The following is a 24,124-nucleotide window of genomic DNA, read 5'->3' as shown; positions in this document are numbered from 1 at the left end:
ATGCTTCGTATTTTCTATTCTTTTTACCTTTTGCTGTAATAACCCTACTTTTCATACCTCATGAACTATTAGAGTAATTCGAGAGAGATTGAGGTACTATATCTATATTTACTCTGCTTCCGTTCGCCTTCTTTAGCTTATGCTACTATTCTTGTTACTATTTGCATATGCTACTAATGCTACATATACGATATATAATATACCACATATATGTTTAACAATGGATGGAGCTCTTTCTATATAATTCTACATTATGCTATGTATTATGATTTTTGTAAATTAGCTATCCGTCGGGCTAACAGTCATCTAGCCAGCTAACTACTAAATTGGGATATATTAATTTTAGTTAACTGTAATATTTTGGTTTTGTTATCTAATACTACATTACTTTTTTTTGGAATTGCTATCACTAACTATCCTTTGGACACAGTTATGCTGGACGATGACAACAGAAACGGATAGCTCATTAATTATGGTTGATACATTGAGAGGGTTAGCCCTCGAAAAAGTCCCTTTCAATGTATCTTTATACCTATAATTAACATAATATTATTTTATTTATAATATAATTTTGATATGTAAGGTTTTCCTTAGGTTATATTGCATATATATTTTTTTTTCCAGGTTGCCGTAGGCGCTTACATAAGTTTTTATGTTTCTTGGGCCATTATATCATATGGGTTTTTTTTTCCCCCTCAGTTTACACTATAACCTGCTAAATTTTGATTATAATTACACCATTAGACTCTAACATTATAACTAACATCTTAAATAATATATATATATATATATATAATAGGAACAATTTATAAATATCTTATGCAATATAATCCAGATCGGATTAATGCCATCTATTTTAGATAGTACATTACATCCGTCGTAATATATTTTTTTATTATAGCTTAAGTAAAATAGGTACGTGATATTTAATAGTATATTATGTTAGATATGATGGTGGTGGCCGAAAATATAAAACCGATTCTATATAAATATAAAAAACATATGTATTTTAACAAGCTGCCCAAATATACCCATAGATCAAAACATCAAGTAACTCTATAATAGCCGATACCGGCCCCCGTGGCCAAACCTAGTAAAGAATAATCATTAGTAAAACAAAGTAATAATAATATAATACCAAATGTTAATTATAGGTAATAGGATATATTAAAAGGGACTTGATCGAGGGCTAACCCTCTCAATATATCCCACTCATAATTAACAGAGATATCTGTTTCTGTTGTCATCTGCCTGTATAACATGGTCAAATATGTAATATTAAAAGTTGTGGTTAAGTAGATAAATAGTTAGGAAGTAATTTAGTTGTTAACAAGCAGGATGACATTTAGCCCAACCGATAGCTAAAACACATATATAGAAAACTTGAAGAAGCAATTATTTAGAATGAAGAGAAAAAGAGAACCAATATCAATCTATAATTTTCATATAAATAGGTACAAAAGAAGCTATCGCTAAAATAAGGAGAACGGAAGTAAGGTTTAAGTATAGTAGTAGTACCTCAATCCCCCTCGAATTGCTCTAATAGTTCATGAGGTAAGAAAAATAGGATTCAATAGTCTATAGTTAATAGTAAAGAAAAAGCGTTAATGCAAAAGTACGTAGGATAATACCAGGAGCATAACTTCCTGTCCCTTATAGAAAGGGATCCTGGTATATCATAAGAATAATACTGAAATATATAGGTTTAATATTATAAGGCATAACATAGACAAATAGCGAACAGTGGAATGGCTAATTCCTACAAACTATAAACAGTGGTATAAAGGCCCATTATATTCAATAAATCTGTTTACAACATGAAATAAATAATGATTAGGAGATAGCAAACATCTTACCACAAAGAAAAGAAATATAGGAAAGACCACATGGTAGAGCACATGTTATTATATCTCCAATGATAGTTGATGCCAGCGCCCTCGCAGTTCTGACATGTAAATTTAGTTAACAAAATAAACCAAATAAATTAAATAAAATAAACCAAATAGAGTGCGTGCCCTCTAGATTTATAGTTAATCGTGTAGAACTAACAAATATTATGTATTATATTTAGAGGATTACCGTAGAAAAGGACGATAGATATAAGGTTCTCAGGAGCAAAAGAGAGAAGCCAAGAAATTAATTCCTACCCTAGAAGCAAATATAGGTACCACTTTTTCAATGAGCGTAAGCGATATCTGTCTTGCTCCTAAGGTAGTGCCTACTATGTAAATGCTCTGTAAATGCCAATAATACAGTCATTACAGGAATACCTATAAAGAGTGTATGGTCTATATTATTAATACTGCAAAACTTTAGATATAATGTAATGCTAGTTAAGATGATTATGACATTTATTAATTGCTATCAAAATAGCTATATGTAGATTTCTAGTTATAAAACGTTCTGGAAATCCGTTGTCAATCAACTTATGTCTGAAATCGATGAGTGTGTTTATTATATTATCAGCATTGTTGCATATCTTAATCCTTCTAATACATTGTGAAACTATTAAATTTTTGTGAATCTGTTTGGAGATATTTGAATACCAGCTTGTTAGGTCTATGGATTTAAATCCGAGTTCATTACGTTTGTCATAAACTTTTGTATATATATTATGTTATCTTGTACTTGTATGTCTATGTCCAAATATGTTGCTATTTTGTATTATGTTTATTAGTACCCTCTATTTCTAATTCGGGAGGGTAATGGTTAACCACTTCGGTGAAAAAGTTTGGATTATTAAACACAATTAAATCATCAACATATCTATACATAATTAGGTCCTTATTAAAGTTTTATTCAAAGTGATGAAGATAAAGGTTAGCGACCAGGCATGAACTGCACGCACCCATAGCAATACCTATATGTTGCTTATATATATTGCTTCCATTATAAATGTAGCTGTTGGAAATGCATAGATTTATTAAGTCGTCCCAGTAATGTTGTAAGCAAGGTAATATATTATTATATTCTGTGTAATAGTTACTAAACACATTTTTAAACTATTGTGTGGAATGCTGGTAAACAGATTTTTAAAGTCTTACATGTTAATATGCTCTATGATATGATTATTGGCATTTAAATATTCTAAAATAGAGCTATTGTTGAGAATAATTCTAGAATTGTCTATTTTGTTAAAAATAATGCTTAGTAGGTCTACCAGTTTTTTATGCGGAATCTTAGAGTAGCTATTCCTACAGGAAGCGATAAATGTAAAACATATAGGTGATTTATGGAATTTAGGTATGCAATATATATATATATATGGAAAATTGGTATTAGGGTTTATTAATTTTAACTTTTTTTGCATAGCCAGTAGTTTCTTTATAATAGTGTTACGATTAATGGCTACCAATTTGTAAGTAGTACTGTTATTCAGTTCTTTTAGTAATGTTGATGTACAAAATTTTTTACATATAAGGCTGTAGTTGTTGGCAGCTTTGTCTATAGTAGTTATAATAAATTTAGCTTGCAACTTTTTTAATTGTTGCTTAATTTTGAACAAATCAAAGATCTTAGTAGGTAGTTTAGTTTTGTGTATAATACGTATCTGTTTATAAATAGCTTGGTACGCAAGTGTTATCCACTTGTGGAATGCTTCTAATGGTTATTTTTAAGCAAAATTGCATAAGGTCTAAATGTATTTGTTTATTCATCTTATTAGTATTACAGATAGTGTTAGATCTATATTTAAATCCATAGGATAGCAATTCACATAATTCAGGGTCAGTGATAATACTAAGGTCCCCTGTAATAATAGGTTTATGATGTTTATCCACAATAAGTTTGATATTGAGGCAAATGGCAAAAACATTCTGCCTGAACATCACTCTTATCTAAGTTACAGGCAACTTGTTTATAATTGCAGACTATAAGTCCTATAGGTTTATTATAGCTGAATCTTGTATAAATATTCAAATTGTTAATAGGTAATTCATGTTTGTATTTATTGATGAATTTATTAATAAATATATGATCCAATACTATATTGCTAAATTTAATATTAATATATTCATTCGAAATTATAGTTTTATTACTTAATCTATATTTAAAAATATCCTTAAGTAGGTGGTTTAAGTGTATGTTATTATGGCTATAAGTTAAGTTGATTTTGGCTAAAGCTCTAAGTTTACTATGTTTTAATCCAAAGATAATATCGTGTATTTGTTTGACTTGTATAATAGGTTCATCCCATGATTTTAACACGTCTGTAAATCTACCTAAAGTATTATTAGTGTGGGTTACTTTACAGGTATTAATAGTTTTATTAGAGGTAATTTTTACTTTTTTAAATTTAGGTATAGGTCTTTTAACCATGTGAAAAAGGTTATAGATGCAAGTGTCTGTTATTTTATTAGTATAACAATGTCCATTGAATTTGCTATTGAGTCCATATGGATAGAGTGTTTTATATTTTAATATGCTAATATTTTCTAATTCTAACCTGGTGCTATTATTGTGCTCTATTTCTAAAATAGTGATAGTGATATTATTGAAGCTGTGCACCTGGAAGTGTTGTAGTGCTATGTCTTTTAAGTTGACAAAGTTTTTAATATGTGATCTGTGTACATTTATTCTAATGTGCAGCTCCCCTCCTGTCTGACCGATATATTTGGCCTCACATTCATTGCAAGTAATAAGGTATACAATACCACTAGCATGGCAAAAGATGGGTGCTTCAACATTGTTAGTGTAATGTTTAGTGTTCATAGATGGGCAGGTTTGATACTTGTTCAATATTCAATACTTGTAATAACATATGTTATTACAAGTATTGAATTTTAAGTAATTATTATTATGTTTTTCATATGTGGCTTGCTCAGTATCGGTGTTATACTTGTTGCTGCATTAGTGGCTGGTTGCGTGCCATAGGTTGCAAAACTGTTTACTGTATTAGTATAGATAGATATATCCGTAGATGCAATATCATTAACACAGCAGTCCTCCAGTGGGCCTAGAGCATTAGATGCTGTAAGGCTAGTAAGGTTACTTATCGGACCACCCTGAGCCCCAGTGGTATCCACGGTACAATTTATCCTACGCGACCGATGTAGTATCTTATTATTATTTGTGGTGTAATAGCTCATATTAAAAGTTAAATAAACATCGTAGTATGATTCTCCAGTCAGTATCGACAAAGTAAACCGGCACGAGGCAAAGGTAGGTATAAGTTATTTAAAATACTGGTATTAATCATACATGTTAGCATATATGTTTTAATATGTGATTAATAATAATTAATCACATATTAAAACAATCCTATAATTAACATTTGGTATTATATTATTATTACTTTGTTTTACTAATGATTATTCTTTACTAGGTTTGGCCACGGGGGCCGGTATCGGCTATTATAGAGTTACTTGGTGTTTTGATCTACGGGTATATTTTGGGCAGCTTGTTAAAATACATATGTTCTTATATTTATATAGAATCGGTTTTATATTTTCAGCCACCACCATCATATCTAACATAATATACTATTAAATAGCACGTACCTATTTTACTTAAGCTATAATAAAAAAAATATATATATATATATTCTTCAACTATCTAACATAAATTTATTTGTGTACTGCATAAATTTAACAATGTATGTCTATTAGTTATTCACTTATCTTCGCCAATACTGTTTGTTATTTGGTTTTTAGGAGCATTAGCAACTAAGGCCATATTGCTCCGGGGATTCTCCAGTCAGTATTGACCAAGTAAACTGGCACGAGGCAAAGACAGGTATAAGTTATTTAAAATACGGGTATTAATCATACATGTTAGTCATTTGGTGGTCATTTCCTGACCTTTCCACATCCTCCGTATTTGGTGGTCACGGGCTCAAACCCTGGTCTAATCAAGAAGCGTGTGCTACGCACTGCTACTCCTGCCCACCTGGCTATGGAGGTGCCTCGCTAATACTAATACATAAAATCTGACATAGGATACTATATATTACATTATGATCTAGTGCACATAATGTTACTGCAATGGCACTAGCCCATAATTCTGTATAATAAAATTGATTATCACCATTTAGAATATATGAATAAAAGAAGTAAGAAAGTAAGCTAATGCAGTCCAAGCATTGTTGGGGTTTAGCCAATGCTAAACCCCAACAATGCACGGAGAATAAAATAAAGGAACTTTTATTTTTTTGACTCCATAAAAAAACCCTGACCAGAAACTATTGTCTCTACAAAAAAAGCTGTTCATGCTTTGGATACTGAAGATGCTGCCACTACTGGCAATGAATTTCTTTCCAATTCTTTGGTTAGAAAAAATCTGCTGTTTGTCAAGGCTCATTTTGCTTGGTTACCTAATTCTATAACCAAAATTGAGATATGGGAAATTCTCTGAGTGCAGAGGTGGAGATTTCTTTCTTTATTTAGAAAATTCAGCCATCCTTAGAGAGACAAGAAATAAATTTGATGTTTTATAAATTCATATTTTAAAGAATTCATTCCCCCAGAATTCATATTTTAAAGGAACTAAATGACTTTGTTAATGAAAAAAGCTTGCATTTCAAATGATAACTAGAAAAAATATCTTTTTGGGTGGGGGATATATCCCTCAATATGCCTTTGTTTATAAATCTGAAAAGTGAATGGAGCATTTATGTGGAACTTTTTTTTTTTCTGGAATTCATTTCAAGTAGAGGCTTCGAAGGCTCATATTTTTACATTTAGCTCAGTCACCTCCATCAATGTGGAAAGATTGTCCTCTACTTTTAAAATGATTCTGAACAAAAAATGCCACAGGTTTACAATAGATCACATTGAAAAATATACTGTTTTCAGCAGTGGCTCTCAACCTGTGTGTCACAACACTTTGGTGTGCCACAGCCTTAAGGTGTGCTTTGCTTTTATTTTGATTTCATTGTGTTTTCCCCCAAAAAAATGAAGCACTGGTTACTCAGTTTTAGTTTAGGTTTATGGTTTTTAAATGGAAATAAAACACTTCCATTTTAAAAAAGTAAAAACTTTTATGTTTACTTTTAACCTCTGGGGACCTGGCCATATTTGCTCTATGCAGCAGTTTTACAGGATTGCAAGGTATTTCAATGTTTGAAATAATATCAATATTTATATTCCAATCAGAGACAACGGTAGTAAATTTACCTATTCAGGTGATGTTAGTTATATAATTTAACCCTGTGTCAGTTGCATGAGGTCGATTCAATCCCAGCATTATTTCAGAAATTTCTGCTTCACCTACTACATCCACATAGCTGAAACTCCTAATACCTGTTATTGCAAATGCTTTCTTTGAAATCTCCACAGAAAATTCCAGAAATATCTGTCAATAGCACAATTAGGAAAAATTCATGATTAAGTTAAACCTAATTACATGCACACGTTGATTAAAATGTGTCATGAAGAGTTACTGATAGTAAGTTCGATTTACTGGTACACACTTTCCCCCAGTTGGTAACAATCTCAGGTTTCATGGTGCTGATGCATAATCTGAAATCAGACTTTATGCGTGGCTTATGTGTTTATGCGTGAACTTCATGTTTCATGCAGTAAGTGCTCCCATTACTGACAAGCTGTGGCTTAATATGGTCTAAAGGGAATTTTAATTTTCGAAAATTAATTAAAAATGTATGTTTTTAATATAGAGCATGGATTTTTCATAGTTGTGTTCAGAAAAGATTGAAAATATATGGCATTAAAAAAATTTAAGAATTTTTGATTTTTTTTTTGTTGATTTTTAAATTTTTTACATGTACAGAGGAATTTAAAATTTTCAAGCAACTGCTGAAAAGTTACAAAAGATATTAGCAACTTAGGCAACACCACAGGTGAGAGTATTTATCTTCTAAGTTTGATGCTGAGCTTCTTTTGATGCAGAGTTCTCAACATTCAGTCTTAAGAGAGAGGAATATCTCTCCATGATCAAACTGAATACAGGTAATGTGCAATAATTTTTATTTTATTTCGACTACTGCATTAAAATACCTCTGAAATCCTATACTTTAAACTCCATTAAGTTCAATGATCACTCTTTAGGTGTAATACAAATATGGTCTTTTAAATTAAGGCGTGACTCAAGCAACAAAAAGGATAGTAACCATTGGTTTACCATAACAAAGGTTATTTCATGTGCATATTTTAAAATTATTCTTATTCTAAAAATTTTCATTAACTCTTACTTTTAAATACCAAATCTACTACTACTTTAAATACTAATGGTATTACAACTTTTAAATACTAAATGCAAATAAACTGTAATCCAATTCATTGTGATAAACTGCTGACAAAAAAAAATGTAAAAATTTCATGTTATCATAATTGTTTTCATATCCAATTTATTGCATATGATAACATTTAGGTTCATATTTTATTGAATATTCTTTAGTATATATTATCCAATGTCTGATTATAAGCATGCTTGGTAAAAATGCTTTCACAAGAAGTGTAAGGTTCTTTTTCTTAAGGAGTTCACTTGTTTGTCTTTTTTCAAAACTGCTTTACAATTATGAACTAGATTTGGATAAGTGCCAGGTGTCACTGCTTGTACTTTACAATTTTGATAAATCTGAAAAGTGTTCATATAGATTTTATAAACACTTCTAACCTCTTCTTTAGAGGTCAGACATTGAAACTGTTCTACCAGCCCACTTAAACATTTATACAAAAACAGCCAATGCATACACACACGCACATTGATCATTGAATATCAAACTCGCATTTTTTTTTTTAATTAGGAATAGTCACCATAATGGGATATAACTTGGAATCACTTTGATTACTGCTATTAATAATCGCAAATGGCACAATTTTAGAGCCTTCACCACCTTTTCTTTCCCTGTATGTGCTATTTCATTAACTGCTATTCTCACTCTTCTACTTCACATTTTTTTTTTACTATTTCACTTGTGGAAAACATTTATGACAATGAACTTGCATGATTAGCACAACTCAAAGGAAGATTATGTTTTATGATAAACAATGTAAATAAACTTTCAGTGTGTATGAATTTTTCATTCCTTTCTATTCATTGCACATTGTTATTATGCTTACATATTTGCAAATGTCTGATTACACTGCATTTCCCACACTTGGAATTGAAACATCACATCCATATATGGTACACAAACATGTTATCTTATCCAGGTTTCACAACACATGAAAATCTTGCATATATGTATGATTTCTGAAATTATGTCATATTTCTTTGGCAAAAGGACCATATTAATTAGCTTTGCCACACAACTGATGTCACATGTTACAAAGAACAACAGTGTTATCCCAATATCCAATTCTGCAATGTAGGCTAGTACATCTGATGGCCAATTTATTAACAAAAATAAAAAGAAATTCTCCTACCATTTATGAAATTTTAAAAAAATTTTAATTTTAGCAGTTTTACTATTGTTTTGTGAAAAAGATGAATCCTCTGTTGTTAATCCAGAGAGTTGGCAGCTATGCATTATTAATTAGGAAATTAATAATATAAAACAGTTCTTCCAAAGTAGATTGATATTATGGTCCTACTGAACTCATGAAGGGTAACATTATATTATTGAAGTTAAGTATTAAATGTAACAACTTGATCATTAACTTAGTCCAGTTTCGTTGTAAAAATATAAATGTAAAAATACAATTAAGACAAAGTTTATACCTGAATTTAAAGACTCCAGAAGTTTTTGTAAAACTTTTGCTCCTATTGAACACATATCTAAGTCTAAAAGTGAAGATGCTAGTTTTTCTAATAGACGAGCTCTTAATATAAATTCATCAGTCAAAACATCTCCCATTTCTGGAGAAGGAATAATCCAGTGACATTCTGTAATTAAAAAAAAAAAAAGTACAAGTAAATCATATACAGTAGAATCAAGATAAAAATTCCTGCATAAGATGCTTTTCCCTATAATAGGTTTGGTTTCTTAAGTCCCAATTTCAACTCTATACAGCAATACCTCGCTTAGCATGGCTTCAAACAGCACAGATTTCACTATACCACAGTTTTCAATTAAATTTAAGTTGAAAATTTACTGTACATATTAAAACTCATTCAATAGCCTAGACAGTACTCTACATAAATGCTGTGTTGTCATAGCCTAGGTACGGATACATATATGCTGCAATGCCAACTGTATTGTCTCATATATGCTGCACATATGACAGTAGTCCCCTCAGGCAGTCAGTGGCAACCGTTTCCACTTTTTGTAATTCCATCCTGATGAGACGACATGACAGCTTTTCAAACTTTTCATTTCACAATTTATTTTTTATCCCTCTAAATACGATCAAAAATATATCTGTGTCTTGGTTAGAAATCATTGCCAACAACATGCATTATGTTTGGCAGCATGTTTTGCCCCATTTGGCAAATGATTTCGTTGGTTTTGAATCGCGAGTTTCAGACACTTGCCGAAGACATTGTGAAGATCAGAAAAGACTTGGGATTCGAAACTTTGGACACTGCCAATATATATGACTGCACTGACTCACATGCAAATAACTTAGATGAAGCAACTCTCCTTGAAATTGATAAGAAAATTGCATATGAAGAAGAGAAAAACAATTCTGAAGTGGATAACAACAAAATAGCACCAAAAGAATTTTCAACAGAAGAATTGACATTGCCTGCAAGGCAATTATGAATGGAGATCCAAGTGTTGGATGTAGCATCCAGATAAGGCAAATTTTATAAGATGGGATTCAATGCTACAAAGACTTGTATACCGAGAAAAAGAAGAGATGACTTCACCAAACTTCATTTTTGAAATACCGAAATAAAAGTTTTTTTCTCATCTCTCATGATGTTACCTTTTCATTAATAAAATTTTTGCAGTATTTTTTTTATTTCAAATCCTTTTAATTGGCTATCAAGCACAAATTGTTTATAGATTTATTATAGTTTGTTTATAGACTGTTTCTCTGGTATGTATTCAATTAAAACCCATTATAATTATACCTCAAACAGCATGGTTTCACATAACACAGAACAGTTTAGGTACCAATTATCAGTGCTATGCGGGGTATTGCTGTATATTGTAATGTAATATTTTTCCGCATAATAATTTTCCCGCATAAAAAGTTCATGATAAAGAATACAGAGAGTAGTCTATCTCCAATAGGCAATGGTTCCCCAATGGAGAAGATTAACATTACTTATTCTTGCGGATACCACCACCCCTGGGTGGTGGTATCCGTTGAGAATCCACTGGCAAAGTGGTGCCTATTCGAGAATCCACTGTCGAAGCATTGCTTTTCGAGGTAGTTTAATATCATCAGGGCAACTGATTGGGAAACCATTCACAATATGAGATATCAAAAAAACGATGGTTTCACCCATTTCAGTGATTTATTATGAACTAAAATGATGCTCGGCACTAACTTGTTCGATTTGTGAATTTTCCATAGTCCAAGGCTTTCAATGCTAAAACCTTTTTAGTATAAAAATTTTGATATAATGGAAGTGACATATTGCAATTGTTTTCATCGATATCCATAAAAGGACTGCATCGGCCATGTGAAGCCCAGTGATGCATTCGCCGTTAAGTTCTGATGGTTCTGAACAGTTCTGAATTACTTAGTGGACTGTTGCTCTGTATTACTGTAATTGTGAACTTGTAGGTTGAAACTCCAAAGGAGCTCATCCTTCCAACTTGGTAATGAGTATTTGGTAAGAAGTTTAATGAACAGAATGTTAAGCAATTAGAAATCCTCGTTTTAAAAATGTTTCCCCATAGGCAGAGTGAAATATTTATAAAAATCTGAAATATTACTTAAAAATGATCTTTAACTTATGTGTGTATCTTTTCATTTTTATTTGTGTAGTTAATATTTCATACCTTAGGTCATTTTCCCTTCTAAGAAGTTTTCCCACATAAGAAGTTCTAAACCCCGGGTCCCCTGAAAAACTTATCCGGGGTTCAACTGTATTAGAAAACATACTAAACAATTCAGCTTTTGAAGTACTGAATATAACTGTATATTTTTTGTGGTGATCACAACAAGAAATATAAAGTGAAACATACAGCGTGGATGGGTTAAGAACAAAGCTTGATAAATCTTGGGTAGCAGGTCACAATGGCAGCTTAAAAATTAGTTGTGTGGCCTAGTAGTTTACAGATTGATCTTGTAGAAATGATACTGAACACTAATCTGTTTTGTGACAGCAGTGGTACGTGTGAAGTAGTATTGTGTGAAGAATTAGTGCAATTTCTAACTGAGTTGCAGTGCAATAAATGGGCAAGTATTACAGACACTAAACAATTAGTATTAGTAACGGCCGCATGGTGCAAGAAAGCCTATGGCTTATGCTGCACCAGCCAAAAAAAAAAAAAAAAACCGAACAAAACAATGATAAAAACAAAAAAAAATAAATAACTAAATAATAATAATTAATAAAAAAAAAAAAAAAAAAAAAGGAAATTAAACCTATCATCCTATGCTCTTCCCTTACCCGAAAGTACTATCCAGATGCCCTTTGAATTTCCCCAAACTGTCGGCCTCTACCACCCATGAAGGCAACTTATTCCAGTAATTTATAACTCGCTGGCTAAAATAAAACTTCCAGCAGTCCAATCTAAACATTTCCCTCCCGTAACTTGAATTTATGTCCCCTAGTTCTAGCATCATTTATAATCTTGAAAATTTTGTCCTCATTCATTTTACTGATGCCTCTCAGAGCCTTAAACACCTCAATCAAATCTCCTCTAAGGTGTCTAGTTTCCAAACTCTGCAACCCACATATTTGAAGTCTTTCTTCATAAGGACGCCCTTTTGCCGATCTCACCAGGCGAGTTACCCTTCTTTGCACCCTTTCAAGAAGCTCGATGTCTTTCTTTAGGTGCGGTCTCCATACTTGAACACAGTATTCTAAGTGTGGTCTAACATAAGCCTTATATAATGGGATTATCACGTCCCTATCTCTACTTGCAAAAGTTCGATAGATCATCGATAGGACACCATGGGCCTTCCTTGCATCCTGTTTACAATGCTCAGAGAATTTCATGTCTGACCGTATCGTAACACCCAAGTCCCTTTCCTCCAGTACTGGGTTTAGTTGAACTCCACCAAGTGAATAAGTTATTTTAGGATTATTGTTTCCCAGGTGTAATACCTTACACTTTGTTGGATTAAAGCACAGCTGCCATTTTTCTGACCATTCCTGAAGTCTATCTAGGTCTCTCTGAAGAAGCTCAGCTTGACAGTGATCATTAACTACTCTACCAATTTTAACATCATCTGCAAATTTAGACATCACACTCTCTATCCCTCCATCAATGTCGTTTATGAAAATTAAAAGCAACAGTGGTCCTAATACTGATCCTTGGGGAACCCCACTTCTTACATCAACCCAATCTGAGGAATAGCCATTTATCACAAACTTCTGCCTCCTGCCTTGAAGCCATCCTTCTATCCATCTAAGGATTTTCCCAGTGATTCCAACCTGTTCCAGCTTATAAAGCAACTGCTCATGTGGGACTGAGTCAAAAGCTTTGCTGAAATCTAAATAAACAATGTCGAAATTATTCCCTAAATCCAGCTCGTGAGTGACCCTTTCAAAATAGCGAACCAGATTTGTTAAATATGATTTTCCCTTTACAAAACCATGCTGAGTACCCTTATGAATTTCAATTCGATCCACATGATCCTGAATTCCACCCTTGATCATTGCCTCCATGATTTTCCCTACTACTGAAGTCAGACTGACAGGTCGATAATTTCCAACTTCACTTTTAGAGCCACCCTTATGTATGGGAGATATATTTGTACTTTTCCAATCCAAGGGAATCTCCCCAGAGTCTAGTGATGCTCGCATAATTAGCCTCAATGGTTCAATGCACTCGCTTGCCGCCTCTCTTAAGATTATAGGGTATATTCCATCAACTCCAGGAGCCTTACTGGTCTGTAGGCTCAAAAGTTTTTTCATTAAATAATCTTGCGAAATTTCAATATCATTAATTACATATTTTTTAACTTCGCTCCCACAATTTCCCATTGCCACAAAAAGCTTTTCATTTGTAAATATCGATGCAAAATAACTGTTGTGTTCATCTGCAACGGCAGCTGGTGTATTTATTACTATCCCCTTTCCCTCACGTAAAGGTCCGATCTGGTTTGTCCTGCTCTTCTTGGCATTTATATATGTGAAGAATTCCTTATCCTCCCCTCTTTGCTCTGTTTGCTAGTGATTTCTATAAACTGCCTTTGCCTGTTGAACCTTTTCTGTGGCTCTATTACACATCACCTTGTAGCTGTTATAGGCTTCAGTACTTTTTATTGCTCTGTAACCTTTCCATGCCACCTTTTTCTGTTCAAGTAATGTGGCAACTTCACTATTCATCCAACTTGGAACCCTCCTCGTGGAGTATTTTTTTTAATGGTATATACGCATTCAAGGCATCTGTGATTAATGTTTTAAAAGCGTACCACAGTTCAATTGTATTCATTCTCTGCGCGATATCTACCCAGTTAATAGAGGCCATGTAGTACCTTAAGGCATCGTAATTTCCTTTTCTGAAATTAAAACCCATTCCTTTGCCTTTTACTTCTGCTACCTCTCTCGTCATCATCCACCGTAGAACTCCGTGATCACTTCCTGCTACTGGTTCCTCTACTGTCAGCCCTGTTATGTCATCTGATTCATGTGTGATGATGAGGGCTAGGATATTCTTTTCTCTAGTACTTTCCCTGACATGTTGATACAAATAACAGTCATCTAGTTGATTTAAAAATTTTGTTCCCCATGTCGAGTTTCCTTCCCATTTACTCCAATCAATTAGAGGCAAATTGAAATCACCCATAATAAGCCATTGACGTTTACTTGCCCATTCCATTTGCATGTAGAGGCTTTTGTCATAATCTTCACAATCACCTGGTCTGTAGATTACTCCTACTCACATTATACCTTTGTTTCCAACTATCTCACACCATACAGACTCTATACTAGCATGTGAAATGTCTGAATCCGGGAAAGCTATCGTCGCACTCAGGCTGCTTCTGATAAGAAGCATTACCCCACCACCCCTTCTATCTAACCTATCCTTCCTAAATACATTATACAAGCCGTACTGAAACTCATCATCCCCAATTTCCGGGTCGCACCACGTCTCTGTAAGCCCTATTATGTCCGCGTTACTTGTTTTAACCAGCAGTTCGAATTCGCTCATTTTATTGACAACACTTCTAACGTTACTGTATAAACAATTAAGATTTACTGTTCTTGTATATTTAACAACCCTAACACAACCCTTGAAGTTTTTTAGGCTCTCTTCCCTGATATTAGCTACCCGCTCACGTGAAACGTCTTTGCCCCCAGAACATCTAGATAATACGTCCAATTGGGGTAACAGATAAGAACTCAGGTATGTGCAAGAGTTACATTGACCAATATTATCAGATAAACGCGTGTCAGAATTACCCACATCCCCCCTAACTAGCAGTTTCCCTGAACCTTTAAGGTATCCTTTAATTGGCAGCACTCTTGTTAAAGAATAAATCTAATTGGTCAAAGATTTAGAGAGTGTTTATTGAAGGATATATTAAATGATATTTAGATGATATTTAAATGATATATTAATTATTACTAGAGTACTGAAACAACACACTGAAAAAGCACAAGAGGTGATAAATTGTAACTCAGCTACTTCCTGAGTTACAATCATTGTGCATGCAAAGTTCCACAAAATAAACAGTATAATATTTTCAAGAATAGACAATCTTTGAATATTTATGTATTTTTTACTCTAATCCATAAATAGTTCTGTTGATAGTTTCACATCCATACTAAGAGTTCATCATACCGTACCTTTGTCAAGACCCATGCTAATCCTCAGTAGGATACACATCACGGCAATCATAAAATAAACTAGCAGTCCAGCATAAGTCACTTTTTTCTTTTTTTTTTTTTGTCCTCGCCTTTTTCCCATTATATGTATGAGGTCAGCGTTTTTACTGTTTTGGCATGAAATTTGTATGGCCAGATGCCCTTCCTGACGCCAACCCTCACCCTTTATCCGGGCTGGGGATATGCAGGTGGTCATTCCCTGACCTTCTGCATCCTCCGTATTTGGTGGTCATGGGTTCAAACCCTGGTCTAATCAAGGAGCATGTGCTACGCACTGCTGCTCCTGTCCACCTGGCTATGGAGGCACCTTCACTACATTCGTCACTAATAGCCTGAACTCGACAACACTCAAGTATTAAATTCAACGGGTTGCATACTGTGTGAATAGCTGAGCCGATAAAATTTTACAGGCAAGTGCTGTCACACCATTGACTATCTAAATAAAAATATAAAATAAAATATTATAGGTCACTAAACTGATCTATAAAATACTACAGTCATCAAGCCACAATCTAAAAAACTGGGTTTTCTCTTTTGCTATTACTTTTCTTCCAACCAGCTGTTCACTCTGTACAAATCACAAATTCATCCTACCATGGAATATTATTCACACGTCTAAGGCAGTTTCCCCAAAACCTCTCTTAGGTATCTACATTCCATTCGGGGGGGGGGGGGGGGCAGTTAGGTTAATTAATGATTCATTTCTAACAGTGCCTTTCTCTCCATTCTCTGTCTCATAGACATTCTGTTTCTGCTGCATGTCTTTTCTACATAATATACTTTCATGGACACTATTCTTCTGAATTGGCTTCTATAATTCCTGCTCCCTCTTCCAAAGCAGTCTGAACACATGCTGCAACCAGTCAACATCCTTTTACTGTCCAGTTTCAAACTCACAGAGCCAACTTTTCTTCCTCATTTATTCATTCAACTTCTGTTTTCTCGAACAACCTTCCTTCATACATATTTCCTGAAAATTACAATCTACAGATGTTCAAATCTAATATCAACAAGTATCTTCTTTCATCTTCTCAACCTTCAGTACTTAGTACCATGTCCGGTACTAAGTACTATAGGTTCTAATACCTCTTATGTTTGGGGCTTTCATCAAAAAAAAAAAGTGTGTGTATATGTTGAGCCCTTAAATAAACATATGGGATGAGTTAGGGTCACAACATAAAAAGACAGACTATCACATGTTAACAAATGCAGACATAATAAAAATATCAAAAACAAGTTGTTTTTCTAATATACTGGATGCAGAATTTAATATGGTAAATACAATCTGTATAAGGACAGACATGACAGAAGGGGAGTGGGATTTATGTTTTAATTGCCAAGCATATAGATTTGAGACATGCATGTACAGCTCATTACACAGTCAGTTGGGTGTCAAAAAAGAATTGGAAGAATGTTGTAAGAACAGATAACTATAATGAGCATAATGAACATCTTTATAAACAGCGTGAGTCTGTAACTCAGAATTTCATATTAGTGTCGACTTTAATTTTCCAGACACTGACTGAGAATTGTGGGTGGGAATTTATTCATGTTTTTCATCATGTTCATGTAATTATTGCAACTAGGCTTAAAATGATCCTAATTTACTTTTGCACAAGGAATAATAGAAATTTTTGGAATTTTCAAAGGAGAAATCAAAAGAAACTTTTTTGAGCTATTGGGAGTTTCAGCTGTGTGGATCCTCATCATTTAACCCAATTAAGATGATCAGGAGTCAAATAAAAAGGTTATAAAACTTGAAAAAATAAAAAACTGCACCTTAAATTTCAGCCAGAATATTAAGAATATCCAGAAATTAAGTAACTGAATGAGTTACAGAAGGTAACTGGCAGAAATACACCACTTGCTAAAGCAATTACTCAAGGAAAGAAACTGCAAAACATCAATCAGGAAATCAATGATGAAATGGATAATAAACTGATACAAGGGGCGGTACAAAAGTAATGCCTCCTAATTTTTTGCTCATAAAATTTAATTCCTATGTCTTTTACATCAAATAATTCTGAATCAATAAATACACTGTTATTTTTCCACAAAGTCAGTATTTTCTATGCACTTTCGCCATCTCTGAGTCAGACGCTGTAAGTCCTTACTCTTGCTCCTTAGGGCTTCGCAAATATACCACTTTACAATTATACCACTGTGCTTCAGCTGGTCGTCATCTGAAAAATGGGTTCCACGGAGTGCATCCTTCAGTGAGCCAAAGAGGTGATAGTCAGAAGGTGCAAGATCTGAGCTATGAGAGGAGTGAGGAAGAACAGTGCACCCAAGTTTTGCAATGGCTTCCATTGTGCACAGACTGGTATGGGGTCATGCGTTTTCATGGAGAAAAAGCCTCATTGAGGTTTTTGTCCGGTCAAACTCTACGGATGCAGGCTTTCAACTTTTTCAATGTTTCCACATATCATTCAGAGTTGATTGTCATGCCACGCTCCAAGAAGTCCACAAGCAAGACTCCCCATCTTTGTCCCAAAACACTGTTGCCATGACTTGACTGACAGAAGGCTGTCTTTTGAACTTCTTGAATGGTAAATTTTGATAGTGCCACTCCGTCGACTGTGTCTTCATTTCAGGGACATAATGGTGGACATGGGTTTCATCACCTGTGAGTACGTGTGAAAGAAAAATCTCTCCTCCACTCTCATAGCGCTCTATTCTTTGCTTGATATGAATATCTGTAACATCCACCATTTTGAACTATCTGTGTGCTGCACTCATGAAACCAATCACAGCGACACTCAGTATGGTGTAACTAGAGACCTCTAATGACCAATCAGTGACACGCAAAATGATCTATGGTGCCACAATGAAAGCAAAAAATTAGGAGGCATTACTTTCGTACCAGTCCACGTAATTAACTTGCAAGATATGTATGATTTTGTTCTAATTATTTTAATTTTGATAATCTCAGCAAAACTTAAGAAATTCCATAATGTTAAAAAGGATTTTTGGAACCCCTCAGAAAGTTACTCAAAACCTCCCAATATTTTCCGTACCAGCAGGTTAAGTACAATTATACCACTTATATTATTATTCTACTATGGAAGAATTTACACAACCAGCAGAGTTTGTTATGGAAAGAAGAGCAAAATGAACTAAAAGGAGAACTTTTCCAAATATTAAAATTATTACATTTTAGATTTAATCTTGTACTTATTTTTAAAAGAAAAACAAATATTTAAAGCATATTAAAGTAGAATTTTAAAAAAATTAATGTGACCCTCTATAAAGAATATTAATTAAACCATGTGAATCAAAAACAAGTGAGGTGTACTGTATACAACACATTACAGTTTACAATAAGGAAGAAAGCTATTTATTTTAAAAAACTAAAGAGTTTTCTTGTGTAGTTTCCCTGTGTAGTTTCTCAGCTGTCATTTTTTCTTGATTGAGCTTGAAGACAGGTTTCAAAATGGAAACAGAAATATTGCCTACTGTTAATCACCTGGAAGTTTTAGCTTCCACAAATCTATTAAACAAGACAAATCTCACTCAATTGCAACTCACATTGTTCAATTAGTGTTATTCATAAGTCACATTAGTTTTTATTGAAAACTACAAGAATTTTTTTTTATTTTACCATGATGTAAGATTCTAACTCAAGATTACTAAGATGATTTGTAATGAGGTTACTAACCTTCTAAAACCTGAACTGCTTCAAAAAATTTCCCAAGTTTGAGACATATTTCCACAACAGTAAGGGCAACACGTGTGGAACTTAACATTATCCATGGTGGAAGACCCGAAGCATTTCGATTCTTACAGGCTTCGTTCGATTGAAGGCTATAATAATCAAGTTTATAACGATGAAGAGTTTCAATGATTTCAAAGGCAACATCAAAGATCTTATTCTTATATGTTTCCAACATCAATTTTGTCCCAAGTTGTCCAAGTGCGTAAAAAGTATGTTTATCAGGAATATATTTCCCATTCACTGAAAAAGATAAATACCTATTAGGTTTGACACATATGACAGAAAACTGAAAATACTAGCAAATAATAATTAAACTACCAGAAAACAATGATTTTATAGTATTTATACTTATTACAAATATTTATAATTATGAAAATTATTATATAATAATCTGCAATTTCAATATGGTATTATTTTAATTGTCTACACAAACATTATATCAATATTGGAAACAAATGACATTAAACAGATCAAACTATATTCAGACATTGTGGTGATATCAGAGACATGGTGTCACTAAGATATAAGGGATGCAGAATATCAATATGAGAAGTACAATGTCTACAGGAAAAACAGTGTTGATTCTCAAGCGGCACTAAGAGTCCCCCCCAACTCCACTATACAGGAAAAAACAGATAGGATAGGATAGAACTAGGTGGTAGTGATCACAGTGTACTGATGTGGGATTTACTAAAAGACATAACTACGATCAAGAGTAAAGGAAAGGGTTTTTGCTTTCATAAAGGTGACTACAGTGGTCTATCTCAGACAGGTACAAAATTCTATACAGCAGGACCAACTGATGATGCTCCCATCAGCAAATGGTGTGAGTAGGTGAAACAATGGTAGTGCATCTGACTCCAGATCAGAAGGTTGCATGTTCGTGTCACATCCGGATCATGGGTTAAATTTTTGATTGAATCAGTGTTTTGGCATGAATATAATATTGTAGCACGTAACCAGTAGCACAGAAGAATAGTAGGGTTTCAATTGTAATAAATAAGTAGACTGAAGGTTTTAATCACTTTTTAGGCATATATCTTTTGTAGTTAGCTAATTTAACATAGTGATTATTACGGTATAGCATAACTTGATAGCATATATCTCAAACTTGATAGCATAAGGTATAACAAAATTAGATAGCGTAATAGGTATTACTACATTAGCTTATTGTAGTACTGTATAGTCAATAAATCAATTAAATTTATTAACCTTATTAATTTTCATTGTTAATTAAATCGTATTAATTTACTTGTTCTATGATGACTCTCAGCAGTACTTGAAATCATGCCCAAGACTAGAGAAGCAAAGCAATGTGCACAAAATAATGGGAGTACTGTGGCTCGGGGGGGAGAACTGAAGGGCACAACTGTCCAATGCATCACAGCCTAAAAAAATGTGCAGCTTGTGAAATGTCTGCAGACCTTTCTGGAACAGGACATGATCTAGCCAAGGAGGAGGTCTTTGTGTTGGTGCTGGGTGCAGAGAGTGCCAAGAAATTAGGCACCAACTTAGAGTTCTGATGGGTGTCTATGAGAGTTTGAAGAGCAGCGTAGATACCCTCAAAGGAATTAAAATGAGGAGATCCATCAAGCTCCCAGCTGCCCAACTCACTACCAGAGCTCACTCTTGTGCATCAAGGCAACACAGCGTCAATATTCAGGGCAGAATGCACTAGTCTCACAGGAGCTAGTTATTGTCAGTGACTATTGTCAGGGAGACAGGAATTATATTGTGCAAAAAGGATAGGTAGAATAGGACCAGGGTATGTCTGCCAGAGGGAAAAGTTCGTGACTTTGTAGAGTAGATATCTTTTAAGGGCACAAACATATATTGTGCATGTTGGCACTAACAACATTAAGAGTAGATCTGCAGACTTACTTAACAAGTAAAGGTCAAGGTTGAAAAAAAGAGAGTTAGAATTTGAAAGCATCTGCAATTCTGCCCAAACACAACAGGGAGTATATGATGAGAGCCTTATCGATCAATTCTGCCCTGCTGAGATTATGCAAGACTCGTGGGGTAGAATTTTTCTCAGCATGGTTTGTTCTTTTTAACAGGAGAAATTGTTTATACAGGGATGGTATACACTTAAATAGAAAGGATGCAAGAATATTTGGTGACGCTATTGAGGTTGTGTTATGTGGGTTGGTAAACTGAAGTTTGGGAGGATTCACAGACTAATAGATTAACAGTAGCCACAGGCAGAGGTGAAAGTGATTCTTGCACTGCTTCGACTGGAATGAGCAGCAGCCTGGAAACCAAGGTGCTGAGGATTTCAAGTAATACTGAGAGTCATCATAGAACAAGTAAATACATGGGCACACCAATGCTGGGAGTATATAGTAAATAAATTTGGTTAATTTGAGGTGCTGGTCAAGACATCAAAGGCAGATATTGTTGGGATATCAGAAAGGTGGTGTCACACAGATATAAGGAATGCAGAATTAGAATTTGGAGAGTACAATGTGTACAGAAAGGATAGACAGGATAGGAAGGAAGGAGCGGTTATGCTTATTTTATTTATTTATTATTTTTTTTTTTTTGTTAGTTGTTGACGCATCGGCTTCTGTGGCCATAATGCACCTCCCAAAGTTTTTGCATTTTACTCTGATCCAAGCCCGAGGCGGGATTTGAACCTGCAACCTTTGGGTTGCCAGGCAAGCACTTTAACCACCAGGCTAGCCTGGTTGGCGTTATGCTGTTAGTTAAGAAACACAGAGTCTAAGGAAATGCATCCAGTTGACATGGGTGGACAGTGCACTGCTGAGTCAGTTTGTTGTGACATCAGCACTGGGAAAGAAAAACAGAGTAGCAGTGTGTTATAGGTCTATTGAATCTGATGAGTACAATGAACAACTGTATAGAGAAATAAAGTGGGCCAGTAAATCTGAATGTCTTATAATGGGGTATTTAACCTCCAAGATATAGGCTGTGGGTTGGTCACTCGCACACTAGCAAGATTTTTGTGGATTTATAGGACGATTGTTTTCTACAGCAGCATGTTCAGGAGCAACGGTCCTTGAGGTTGTCACAGACATTCTCTCAGATATGCCAGACAAGCTGTACTTGCTACCTGGGAGTCTAAAACGCTGATGGAACTGATATTCGAGTGACACTCATGTCAAGTGGACCCAATTTCGGCGAAGTCCGAACAGTCTGTGACAGCCAAATTCTTTCTTGCACCTTCACGATGGTGGAACTGTTAGTAATCCTGGGTATAACCTCCATGCACAAGTACATGGTGGGTGACCACCCAGGTGTGAACCAACGTAAGCAAGGGTCGAGGTATGGCGCCCACACCACATGGAGGAACGCCGCCCCTCTACGTTACCAGGCAGTACTAGGTGGTAGATGACTCTCATCAACTGGTGAAATACCACCACTTTGCTTATTGGAGGCTTGAAGTGGTGGATACCATGTTTAGTCTCTACAGCTAAGTTCCGGTCAACCCTTCCCTATCTCCTCCATCATGCAGTATGATTGATGACTTTTGAGGTTATGATGATTGTCGTGGCGAGATCCAATATTCCTTACATTTCGAGGGTACAGCTCCAAAACGGTGTTCGCAGGCCGGCCGATAGTCAGTACACCGGACCGAACTTATTGGTAACTCTCTAGGAGGCTTCCGGATCAGCTAGTGTATAATCTTGCTACCTCTACTCTGCCAGACAGTGACTGGAGGGAGTCCGAGTAGTGTGTATGCGGGGAGTATGGTCGAGGCCACGTTATGTCAAGGATCTGGATATATTCTTACCACATGTACGCCATATCCAAAAATTTCATTACTTCATACAGCATGTCCCACCCACTTTTTCTTACTATTGAATACACCATGAATTGTTAAACTAATAGAGCAAGCTTATCTGCGAAAATATCTAAACCTCCCAAGCACTTCCTAATTCATTTCACAAATATACGTGGTCTCAATTCTAATCTCAACGATGTCCATTTCCACTTGCAGTCGACGAAACCCCATGTACTTTTTCTGACAGAATCTCAGCTATCGGGTGATTCAACTACTGCTCATCTCAGATGCCCAAATTATTCGCTGTATGATTCCTTTCTCTTCAAAGGTGGTACTTGTGCATATGTCCATTTTGATATTCCCTGTCAGAGACTTGGCAATTTGGAATCTCCTCTCTTTGATCTTCTCTGGCTTAAAATCTCTCTACCTCATTGTGTCAAATTCATCTGTTGTCTCTACCATTCTCCCAACTCCACTAATCACTTGGAGCTCTTTGACTTCCTCTCTTTGCAACTTTCCTAACAGTGAGGTAATTTTCCTTAGTGATTTTAATGTCCACAACTCCAGCTGGCTTCCGTTTTCTAGTCACACCGACCCAGCATGTCGAGATGCTCAGGCTTTTGCAATTACTAATGACCTAGAACAGATTGTTCATTTTCCTACAAGAATACCAGGCAATCCTAGTCATTCAGCCAATACGCTTGATCTTTTTCTCACAAATAACCCTTCTAAGTACACGGTCGAAGTGAGAGGTCATTTAGGCACTTCAGATCACAACTTGGTGATTGTCTCTTCTCCAATGGAACCTTTATCTCATGGCTATTCCCAACCTCGTGTTGTTTGGCATTACAAGAATGCAA

The 24,124-nt window shown here is 34.7% G+C and overlaps 1 protein-coding gene across 1 annotated transcript in view; it reads right to left on the bottom strand.

The window, feature by feature from the left end:
- Positions 1 to 2,175: 2,175 nt before the first annotated feature.
- The window catches only part of LOC150077886 (uncharacterized), a 46,713-nt gene continuing 24,764 nt past the window's right edge, over positions 2,176 to 24,124 (bottom strand). Inside the window, exons 3-5 of the mRNA XM_090384393.1 lie at positions 19,460 to 19,756; positions 9,619 to 9,783; positions 2,176 to 2,270 (exon numbers count right to left, since the gene is read on the bottom strand). Of these exons, the coding sequence (XP_090240519.1) occupies positions 2,176 to 2,270; positions 9,619 to 9,783; positions 19,460 to 19,756 (557 nt within the window). The remainder of the gene's footprint in view (positions 2,271 to 9,618; positions 9,784 to 19,459; positions 19,757 to 24,124) is intronic.

The sequence above is a fragment of the Mastigoproctus giganteus genome, chromosome 11 (assembly GCF_048544385.1).
Source record: "Mastigoproctus giganteus isolate SK-2022 chromosome 11, ASM4854438v1, whole genome shotgun sequence".
NCBI lineage: Eukaryota > Metazoa > Arthropoda > Arachnida > Uropygi > Thelyphonidae > Mastigoproctus > Mastigoproctus giganteus.
Note: the sequence above shows the minus strand (reverse complement) of the source record. Positions and strands in the feature narration are given on the sequence as shown.